Source organism: Muscardinus avellanarius, assembly GCF_963383645.1.
Source record: "Muscardinus avellanarius genome assembly, chromosome: 10".
NCBI classification, from domain to species: domain Eukaryota; kingdom Metazoa; phylum Chordata; class Mammalia; order Rodentia; family Gliridae; genus Muscardinus; species Muscardinus avellanarius.
In genome coordinates, this window is record NC_137796.1 from 94,333,998 (window position 1) to 94,345,170 (window position 11,173).

Here is an 11,173-nt window from a genome sequence, read left to right on the forward strand (position 1 = left end):
AAGCCAACCTCAGCTGGCTTAAGAGACCCTGTTTCCAAATAAAAATATAAAATAGGTCTGGGAGTGTAGCCCGGAGGTAGAAGGCCCCTGGGTTCCATCCCCAGTACCACCAAAAAAAAAAAAATTGACCAAAGGTACTGAGCAAAAGGTATTGTCTCTACCAGGCCCTGGGTTGCTGCAGAACACTGAGCATGTTTCCAACACAAACATTTCCAGGAAAAACACTGAATTCCCAAGGAATTATTATTCACAAGGAGGAATGGCTAGTATAAAATCAAGACCAAAGGTTGAAGAGGTCCAGGCTCAACACTAGGTAAAAGAGAAATATAAATAAATAAATAAATAAGTGGTTTACAGGTAGAAACTAAAATATCTTTATGCCCTCATAAGTCCTTGGAATTCTTTTATAATAAGAAAAATAAAGAAAACCTAATGAAATTTGCTAGATGCCCAAATTTGCTTTAGGTATTAAAGCCATGCTGGCACTAACGTGAGACTTTCTCCTTAATGAAATCAGAAAGATGGGGAGAGTTGACAAAGGCCCTTGCTGCACACATAATCCAACGCTGCTTCTGTGAAACCACTGAAATATTAGCTTCCAAAATGAGAAGAGACACTGCCTAAGCCAAAGGAATGATATAATATATAATGAATAATCTATCAGGGAGAGAACAAGGGGGAAAGAGGGTATTTGGGAGGAAGCACAGGTATCAGGTGCCCGTAAAACAGTCTTCCGGCTCACAATGCCGCCTGCTGAAATGATTCGCTTTCTGTGCGCCTTCGGTCTCTTGGCTCAGCCTTGCTCGCCCACCTGGAGTCGTCTTACTTTTCTGCTTTAGAATGGCCACTTGGAACTGCAACCCCTGAACGAAAGGAAGTCAGCTCGTGATCTGAGTAACGAGTTCAGAGGAGGTGTGGTTCTCTGCGCTACGCTGAAAGAGAAGCCATCCCAAGGTAGCAGTCTGGTGCTATCAGAAACTCCTCTTCCAACCATGGTGCCGACGCAGACGCAGGGATCCTCCACAGAAAGTCACGAAGGTAAGCCTCCAGCACATCTTTATCCAGGAGACAGGCAGCTCCATATCCTGCTGGCTCTAGGACCTCAGAGCCAGACTCCGACTTCCTCCAGTTTCCTTAGAGAATGGGGAGTTGTAATTTGGGGTTTTTAATTTCCAGACTAAAAGATTCCCTGACTTCATCTCCAATTGTAGATACACAGGCTAGCCTCTCATTATACAATCTCAGCGTACCTGATACATTTCCTTGAATGTACAAAATGAAAGAGAAATTAAATCTTGGTGCAATGATTTGTAGAAAGCTTCATCTGACAATAGGAACCTTCTCTCTTTGTCCTTTTTCTTGGGGGGGGGGGTGGTACTGGGTATTAAATCTAGGGGTATTCTACCCCAAAATACACCCCAGACTTACTTTTGTTTTGAAACGGGGTCTGTCTACTGAGGACCTCTCTAGGTTGCCGAGGCTGGTCTTGAACCTGTGAGCTTCCTGTCTCAGCCTCCCAAGTACTGGGACTATAGGCATGTGCCACCGTGCCTGGTTAGTAGGGACCTTCTTAAAAGCATTCACCATTATAATTCCTGCCTTCTAAAATTTTTCCTGACATAGAATTTAATCAGTGAATACATTTTAGAAGGATGGATGGAAGCAGGGCATGGCGGCACATACCCGTAATACCACTATTTGAGAGGCTGAGACAGGAAGATTCCAGGTTCATGGCCAGCTTTGGCAATTTAGTGAGGCCCTCCACAACTTAGTGACACCTTGTTTCAAAATAAAAACTAACTAAATAAAAAGGGCCGGGGGTATAGCTCAGAGGTAGAATTCCACTATGTTCAAAAAAAAAAAAAAAAGAATGGATGGGTGGATGGATGGATGGATAGATGGATAGATGGATGGGTGGATGGATGGATGGATGGGTGGATGGATGGGTGGGTGGGTGGATGGATGGGTGGGTGGATGGATGGGTGGATGGGTGGATGGATGGATGGGTGGGTGGATGGATGGATGGAAAATGGATGGATGTGGTAAAAAGATAAATTTCCTGCCAGATTTTCAAGCAACCATCACACCTCCAAATGCCACACGTAAACACTGTGGATGTTGAAGTCTCTACAAAAAAGGCCCACATTCTCTCTGTGGAACATCACACAATTTCAGTGGGAGACTGGATGAATGAAGCCAAAGAATTCATGATACTGGATGAAGTCCCAAAAATGATAAGGGACCCTTTTTTAAGACATCACCCTGAGATGGTGAACTTCTCTGAAGCCCCTCCTGCCCACCCAGGAACAAATGAATTGCAGAATTATGAGACTAGACCACGGTTTTACAATTTTACTCAGATATTTAACTCTCTATAGCTGAAAAGTATCAAAAGGAGATGCAAGCTGGGTGTGGTGCACACCCGTAATCCCAGTACTGGGGAAGCTGGGACATGATGATCACAGGTTCAACCTGGGTTTAGTTTCCAGTTCCAAAAATAAAACCAAAAAGAGACGCATTTCTCAAAATTATGACTTACTGATCAATTGAAATAGTGTAGAGAGATAGGTATAGACAGACACAGATTGAGGAGAGACACTCCAACCATAAGAATGCACGTAGGTTATTTTCAAATGCTAAGTTCAGTTTTTGACCAATTACCTTCTCTGACATGTTCTTCTTGATTGACCTAGATACACTATAAGCACGTTGCATCTGGTTCTTGGCAGTACCTGCAGTATCCCTAGTATTGGGAATAATATATTTTTAAATGAGTTTCTAAGAACCTGTATATCATATCAACTAGATTTTCAAAGGTCATATTTTCCATATTTACTTAGAAAGGCATTCTGTTGCTCAGTGACAAAGCTCCGGGCTTCCCTTGAGTGCTTAACAGCTCAGAAGGAATCTGCTGCAGCCTCTCCAACAGGCAGCCCTGCTTTTTAAGACTTGACATCAACCCACTCAAAAGAATCTTATCTCAATTGGGACTCTAAGCCTGAAATCCCACTTCAGGTGGAAAAATAAAAGAGTCAACCTGTCCAACATGAAGTCAAAAGGCCTCTCTGACTTTCATCCCCATCGAAGCCCCTTAGGAGATGTTTTAGAAGATGCCCAAAGGAGGGGACAGAACAGTAGAGGCCACCTCTAGTGACTTGCAGCCTGACATAGTAATTCTTATTAATGGCCCTCTTTACGATTTTACTGAGAAAGCTCAACCTGAAGTAGTATCCTATTATAAGTTCACAGGGAAAACTACACTCAAAATAAAATTAACTTTTGATTCATTTTTTGTGCATGCACGCGTGCGCGTGCGTGTGTGTGTGTGTGTGTGTGTGTGTGTGTGTGTGTTGTTGTTGGGGATTGAACCCAGGGTCTTGTACATGCTAGGCAAGAACTCTACACTGAACTGCATCCCCAACTCTGATTCATCTTTGGTTGTATAAGAAAAGTTGCATATTTATGCCCAGGTATGGTAGTACACACCTGTAATCCCAGTACTTGGGAGACTGAGATGGAAGGATCGCAAGTTCAAGACTAGCCTTGGCAACTCAGCAGAGACCCTGAGCAACTAACAAGACCCCTCCCAGTTGAAGAAGAAGGAGGAGGAGGAGGAGGAGGAGGAGGAGGAGGAGGAGAAAAAGAAGAGGAGGAGGAGGAGGAGGAGGAGGAGGAGGAGGGAAAAAGAAGAGGAGGAGGAGGAGGAGGAGGAGGAGGAGGGAAAAAGAAGAGGAGGAGGAGGAGGAGGAGGGAAAAAGAAGAGGAGGAGGAGGAGGAGGAGGGAAAAAGAAGAGGAGGAGGAGGAGGAGGAGGAAGGAAGTGGGGGAAAGTATATATTCTAATCTATATATGTTAACTACACCCTAAAATAAACTTTCAGGGTTTGGGTAGGGTTGGTATTGATGAAAATGAAAAGGATTAGGTTTATGCAATGCTTGGGGGTTTATGATAATTTCAATTAGAAGGTTAAAAAACATGTTTTCAAATCCACACAGGAAAGGAAAGAACTGATTTACTCATCATTCTAGCTCTTCATAGTCAGAGAATGAGCACCCTGGGGTTTTTCTAGAGTCCACGGCAAGTTCAGATCTTTCTCACGAGGACAGATGATGCTAACCAAGCCTAGCTCATGGGGTCCAGACACTGAACTGTGAACTGGCTGGTGTTACTTAACGTCTACAGAGAAGTACACCTAAGAAGAAAAACCCATCCAAGTACCTGAAACAGATGTAGTCATTAAATGAGTTCCAAAATTAACTCCGTCCCACTTTGACACAATTTCCTATCGCTATCAAGTAATAATGATCATCTCACTTAGAGCCACTGATGCTAACTAGAAACCTCTCCCGCTCTGCCTCATTACTCCTCCCCATAACCTTACAATGGAGGCATTAACAGCCGTCTTACAGAGGCTGAGACCAAGGTTACAACGAGGAGACAATTTGTTCAAGGTTACACGGTGTGATGCATTGCGCAGGTGGGAGATCAGAGATCTGAACTCAGTTCTCTCTGATGACAACCCCATGCTATGAATTCTGGGTCTTTAGATTTTACAGCCTCTCTCTTTTTCTACTGAAGAGAGAGAGAGAGAGAGAGAGAGAGAGAGAGAGAGAGAGAGAGAGAGAGAGAAGAGGGAGTGGGAGGTGTGTGTGTGTGTGTGTGTGTGTGTGTGTGTGTGTGTGTGTGTGTTACTGGGGATTGAACCACCCAGGGCCATTCTCCCACCAACCTACACCCCCCAGTGTTTTTTAATTTTTGGTTTAAAGCAAGGTTTCAGTAAGTTGCTGAGAATCTCACTCCGTTACTGAGGCTGTCCTTGAACCCTCACACCTGCAGTCTTCCTAACTCATTCTCCCAAGTACTGGGATTATAGGTGTCATTATGCCAGGCCCTGAGGTAACTTCTTTAAAACAGACAATCTGTCTGTCTGTCTGTCTGTCTGTCTGTCTCTCTCTCTCTCTCTCTCTCTCTCTCTCTCTCTCACTCTCTCTCTCTCTCTGCCAAACTTCAAAGTCTTTTTGGGTTAAGAGTTGAACCCCACCCAGTGTCTCCCCTCAATTATAATTAAAGCACAAAGGGAAGGAGGCCCAATACCGTTATGTGTGTATCTGAATGTAGCACTGTGAATGTGAATCTCACAATCGTGTACAATTACGATGCACCAGTCAAATTTTAAAAAGCTATTAAAACACGAATGTAGACGCTAGGCTCTTCCAAAACATGCCACAGAGAGAGGCAGACCTCTTACGTGAGGGGTCCCACTTCTAATCCAGAATTTAGGCAGTTTTACAACAGGGAGCCTCCGTCCCAGCCCCCCCCCCCCCCCGACGCCAGAGGCATTCTTAAACTACCTCGCAGAGAGCAGTTTTATTAAATGTAGAGAGAATGAAAACAAAAAAAGAGAGAAATTACGTGGCAATCAGCCTGGAGTGTTGTCCTTTAGCAGTACAAAAGCAAGAAAATCTACGCTGGAGCTCCTTGAGTGCATAAAAATTCATCACGTCCCAAGATTTACGGACTCTCCATCTTTCCTCTCCCTACTCATACCCACCTCCCCGAGTTCCGTGACAGCCTAATGAGCTTGAAGGCAGCTCTCAATGGCCTTGGGCTTATGATCATCCTACACACCTCCCACCCAAGAGTGGCAGGGGCTTCATCCTCTCCGCTTCTCCCTTTTGAAATGGAAGCACGCCTCCCCCAGCTCCCCACTGGGAGTGAGCGTGGCTACCTGAAATAAACATCACATTTCCCACACACAGCCTGGCATCCAGGTGTGGAGATGTGGTTAAGTTCTACCTAATGGGATGCAGGCAACAGCAGTATCTTGGGACAGCTTCCCCAAGTGACACAGAGCATGCGCTTTACTGCCGTCCTGCGGGCTGGAGGAAGGATGTGAGGCTTGGCCAGTCTCCCATCGCTCTCTAGCCGTGAGATAACTGTTGCTCCCTACGTGCAGTGGACGGAAAGCTCAAGGAAACACCAGGACCTGAGCTCCAGACTGCTGGTGCAGGTGACAGAAGTAAGCCCTATGTATCTTCTATTAATCTCGTTTAAAGTAATTCGCTTTAAGAGGCAGTATGAACCAGGCATAGTGGTGCACGCTTGTAATCCCAGTACTTGGTACGCTGAGGCAGGAAGATCTGGGTTCGCAGCAAGCCTCAGCCTCTTAGTGAGGCCATCCATACTTAGTGAGACCCTGTTTGCAGGTAGAGAATAAAAAGTTGGGATGGGGAGTGTGTGGCTCAAAGATAGAATGCCTCTGGGGCCAATCCTCAGCACCACACACAAAAAAAGAGGCCAGTATGTATCTTGTACCAAAAGTAATCAGATAATAAGGGGCACCACTGTGATTTCGGAATTAGTCCCAGGCAACACTAAGTACCCAGGATCAGCTTTCCTCCTTCCTGGGTGTACCCCAGCGTAAGTATCTTTCAGGGACTGTGGATCTGCCCCAGCCCCTCTGTTCACCTCTCCACTCCATCCCAAATGATAGGCAGTCAAAGCAATAATGTGGGGCAACCAGATGTTCACAACTGGATGTGGACTCTCACCTGGCAGCCAGTTCCACAGCGAAGCAACCCCACATAGCCAGTTTTCTTGTGCCCTGCCATGGGTAGTTTGGGGACAATCATAAAAGCTGACCTTTACTGAGGACTTACTCTGTCCAAGCATTTAGATATTACAATGACTTGGAGCTGTTCAGCAACCCTCACATAGGTACTGTTATTTTACAGATAAGGAACCCAAGATACAGAGAGGCTAAGGAATTTGCCCAGGAAGTCTCAAAGCCAAGATTCAAACCCACAGTGAATAGCCCGTGTACAGGTCTACTACTCTACACTGCTTGAGGAAGCATAGAAAAAAAAGATGGCTTTTAAAAATAGACACTGCTGCCAGGCATGGTGGTGCATGCCTATAATCCCGGTACTATGGAGGCTGAGACAGGAGGACTGCAGGCTGAAGGACAGCCTCAGCGAGTAGCAAGATGCTCAGCAGCTTAAGGAGACCCTGTTTCAAAAATAAATAAATAAATAAATAAAAATAAAAAGGGCTGGGGTTATAGCTCAGAGGTAGAATGCCCCCGAGTTCAATCCCCAGTACCCCAAAAAGAAATAGTTAGACACTCCTATCTCTAAAGTGTGCATACTTATTTCCGTGTTTCCCATTATACCAGAAAATTCCTACAGTTTTCCAGGCTCTGAATAAAAGTATCTGCTGCACATCTCAAAGTGACTTTTCCAGTAACAGCAAAGCATGTGGCTCAGGAGGACAGAAAAAAAAGAAAAAAAGTTCAAAAGTCACCCCTGACCTCAGCAAGAGACAGAGACAGAAACCAACTCGTGGAAGTGAAAGGCAGCCTCAAAGAAGAAAGTGCACATTCCGGCTCCAAAATGCCAGTTTTTATTTTTGCTTGAGGGGTCAGACAAAATTCTGGAATCTAATACAAACGGTTTGCAGCAGGGCCTTGGCTGTTGCCACTTAAAGGGATTTGGGGAGTGCTCTGGTGTGAAATAAAATTGAGGCTCCAGATCTCAGAAAGAGAGGTCAGGAAGGAGGTCTAGAAGTATCCCTGATAGCCTGCCCCACCCCAGCTAGCAGACAAGAGCCTGCCTCTCAGAGGACACCAGCATACGCTCCATCAGAGGACACCAGCGCATGCTCCAGACCAGCATGCCACACACTCCCGAGGCCTCCTCCACTCACCAGGCGCCTCTGTCCTTTTCCCTGGGAGGCAGAGATGCAGCTGCGAAGCCATCGGTCTTTGCTAAGGGCGTTCGAGGCTCTTTAATGCTCAAACGCTTTCTTCTCCTCATAGAAACCCAGTTCAGCAGGGCGGTCAATTTGCCACTAAGACACGTCACCAAACGTGCCATTTTTCACCAAATTCAACTGCACTAGCCTAAAAGCCAGGGCAAGGGGACAGATACAAACAAACTATCCAGACCAGAGGTTGCAAACTGAAATGCCGACAGGGGCAAGGAGTGGGAGATGCAGGCCAGGGTGCGAGGGACCGAGACAAAATGGTGAATAGATGTGCCCTGTCTACCAAATCAGCTACCCTCAGTTCCAAACTATTGCTCTAACGTGGAAATAAGACCATTTCCCAGCAAAGTTGAAGTTGGAAACTCAGATGTGTATGTGAAGTCTCCCGGCTCTAAAAGGCGGACATCACATCCACAAAAGTGCTTTAGCCCTCAGAGGGGGTAAAAGAATCTGTAGGTGAGTTGGTTTCTGGACAGCCAGTTTGTAACTCCTCCTTACACACCAGGCCCAGAGATAGCTGAGGCTGTCTTACACCTGATCAAAAGTCACACCCTGTTAAGTTGGGCATCCCTGGCTAGACAGAGTCAAGGGGGTTACACCAGCTGCAAGGACCCAGGTTTCCAGTCACTTGGAGTCCTTCCTATATCTACCCAGAGGACATAAAGGGCAATTTAAACCAACATCTGAGAGGCGCCCCATCTGGAACCACTTCTTTCAGAGAGGGCGAAGGCCCAGGGGAGACCACAGTTGCTTTTCTGGGGGATTCGCCATCTGCAGAGGAGGCAGCCACCTGCGGAGACCTCGGCAAAGCAGGAAAAGAAACAAAACCTCACTTTGAGATGAGGACGGGCCATGAGCAGAGAAAGGGGCAGGAATGAGGGCCAGAGCGTCCTCCTAGAGAGGGTCCCTGAAGCCAGTCCCTCCCAAAGCAGGGACTGCAGGTGCCAGGAGAGGGTTAGGAAGCCTCTTTGGACTCTTCCAGGGTTGGGGAAGGAGAAAAGGGCTGACACACTCCCTTGACATCAGGGCCTCCCAGCTCCACCACCCCTTCCTGGATGGCGCATCAGGCTCCTATACGCATACACCCCCTCAAAGGAACCTTTTATGGTGAAGAATTCCTAGGCAGGGAGGTCACTCTCACAGAAGGGATTCCTTCAGCTCTGCCAACTCTGGTCAGCTCTATAAAGCCTTGCCCACCCTCTCTTCCCACAAATGGCATCCCTGCAGCCCCAGCCTACCTTGACACTGGAATCCCTGCTTCCCGAAGCCCCTGAAAAAGCAGAAGGAGGCAGGTCAGCCCGAAGGACCCAGCCACCGGCTGGTACACACACACACACACACACACACACACACACACACACACACCCTTCCCTGCCCCCCTTGCCCAGGTGCAACCTTCCAACCACAGGCGGGTGCAATGGGGTCTTCCGCCCTGGGGCGGGGGGGGGGGGGGGGGGGACTCGGCAGTAGCCCCCACTTCCCTCCCTTGGCCCCGGCACAGGAGAGGATTACGACCACCAGATGGCGGGATCCGGGAAGCGTTTCCGTCGGGTTGGGGGCAGGAGAGACAGGCAGAAGATCTGCCCATAGAGATGCCCAGAGTGCCCTCGGGGAAACAGATAAAAGACCCAACCAGAGAAAGGCGAAAGGGCCCCCGCACCCAGATGTTGGCGGTGCCCCCTGGGGGGTCTGGGAAGGAGAAAAGGACACCCCTCGCCCGGAGGGACAGGGGGAAGAAAAGAGGTCCAGAGGTCGGCAGTGATGCTGGGGAAGGACAACGGAGTGGAAAGGGACCCTCGGCCCTGGGGTGGGAGGGGAGGGGCGCGAAAGGGGAAACACCGGACACTGTCCTGGAAATTCCAGAGGAGGAAAGGCTGCCCCATGCTGCAGGGAGATGGAGAGAAGACATCCAGGGAGCTGCCCCCGGAAAGGAGGGAGGGGGCGGGGGGCCTCATGCCCGGAAGGAGGCAGAGAGATAGGGAAGCCCGGGCTCCCGGGGCGCTGCCCTGCGCGGAGGGACGGGACCCCGCACTCTGCGCCAGGTGGAGGAGAGCCACCCGCGCCTGGTGGCCGCCGTCTGGGACCGAGGACCCGGCACCTGCGTGCGGGAGTGCCCCTCGGGGCGTCCAGGACGGGGCATCCCGAGGGGCGCCTGGGCCCGGGGGTCCCGGCGGGGCTTCTCCCCGGGGGCGCGGAGAGGGGGTCCCCGCGCGGCGCTGCCCTCGGGGCCGGGCAGGTGCCCTGCGCCCGCGCTCTCACCAGATGAAGTCGGTGCAGTGGCTGCAGAAGGTGGGCTGCTTGAAGAAGCGGGCGGTGAATTTGTGGTTCTTCACCTCGTGCACGTTCTTTTGCCGGAGGGCGCCTTTGCGGGCGAAGCGCACGGTGCTCTCCTCGCCCTCGCTCGGCGGCGGCCCCGCAGCCGGGTCAGCCATCTTGCGCGCGGGGAGCGGGAGCGAGAGGTGCCGGCCCCGGGGCCGCGGGACCAGGGGCTGCGGCCGAGGCGCGGAGCCGGCGCCGCTGCTGCGCCCGGGCCGCGGCGCTTCCCTGCGCCGGCTCTGGCGGCGGCCGCGCGCGGAGCCGGGCTGTCACTCGCCCAGCTGCTGCCGCGGGTCCAGCTGCGCTTGGCACCGCTGGCCCCAGCTGCGGGGGAGGGAGGCGGGGCCCCGGGCAGGCCCCGCCTTCCTCATTTGCATCGCGCCCAGGCCCCGCCCAGCGCCGCCAGCTGCTTTACATATTGGCACCCGGCGGCCGGCCTCCCCGCGAAGTGCTCTCAGCCGCAGCGCTGCGGCGCGGGGACCGTGGGGACCGCAGCCCGAGCCTCGCCCCCCACCCGGCCAGGGGACCAGCGCCCCGGAGCCTCCGCCCCCGGGAGTACCCAGGGCGGAAGGACTTTCAGAGATTAACACCGGGAAAGAGAGAGAGTTGGGCCCAGCGAATGCCACCCCGGCCTCTGCAGAGAAACTGGTACCCATCCACCCCACCCCAGATACCCCATTGGCCATTCTGCACGCGTCTCCTGGAGGGATGGGCTCTTTCTGTCACTCATCCGGAAAGGCCCGTGTCTCCACACACTTACACACACGTACATACACGCGTTCTGCAGATGTAGGGGAGGAGCAACCTTTATATATACATACATATATATCCACCACAAAGAAAATTCGTAGCTTTGCTTGCCTAGATATTTAGAAAACTCCTTATCTTCATCACTCCTATACACACACACACACACACACACACACACACACACACACACACTCAGTTTCCTCAACTGTAAAATGGAGCTAATAAGCGAAGAGAAGCATTGAACAGTTCAGTATCTCCCCCGATTTCATTCACTTCAGACTCATTTTCACAAATTCTAACCAAATTTGTGCACCATTTAAAAGAAGAAGAAGAAAGTCTATCT

The 11,173-nt window shown here is 50.1% G+C and overlaps 1 protein-coding gene across 2 annotated transcripts in view; it reads right to left on the minus strand.

Annotated features, from left to right (window-relative positions):
• The window catches only part of PRKCB (protein kinase C beta), a gene marked incomplete at both ends in the record, with an annotated part of 354,426 nt that extends 344,230 nt beyond the window's left edge, over nucleotides 1–10,196 (minus strand). For both annotated transcript variants that reach the window (XM_080702806.1, XM_080702805.1), the window contains 2 exons: nucleotides 9,003–9,034; nucleotides 10,024–10,196. In XM_080702806.1, the coding sequence (XP_080558932.1) occupies nucleotides 9,003–9,034; nucleotides 10,024–10,196 (205 nt within the window). The remainder of the gene's footprint in view (nucleotides 1–9,002; nucleotides 9,035–10,023) is intronic.
• Nucleotides 10,197–11,173: the final 977 nt, after the last annotated feature.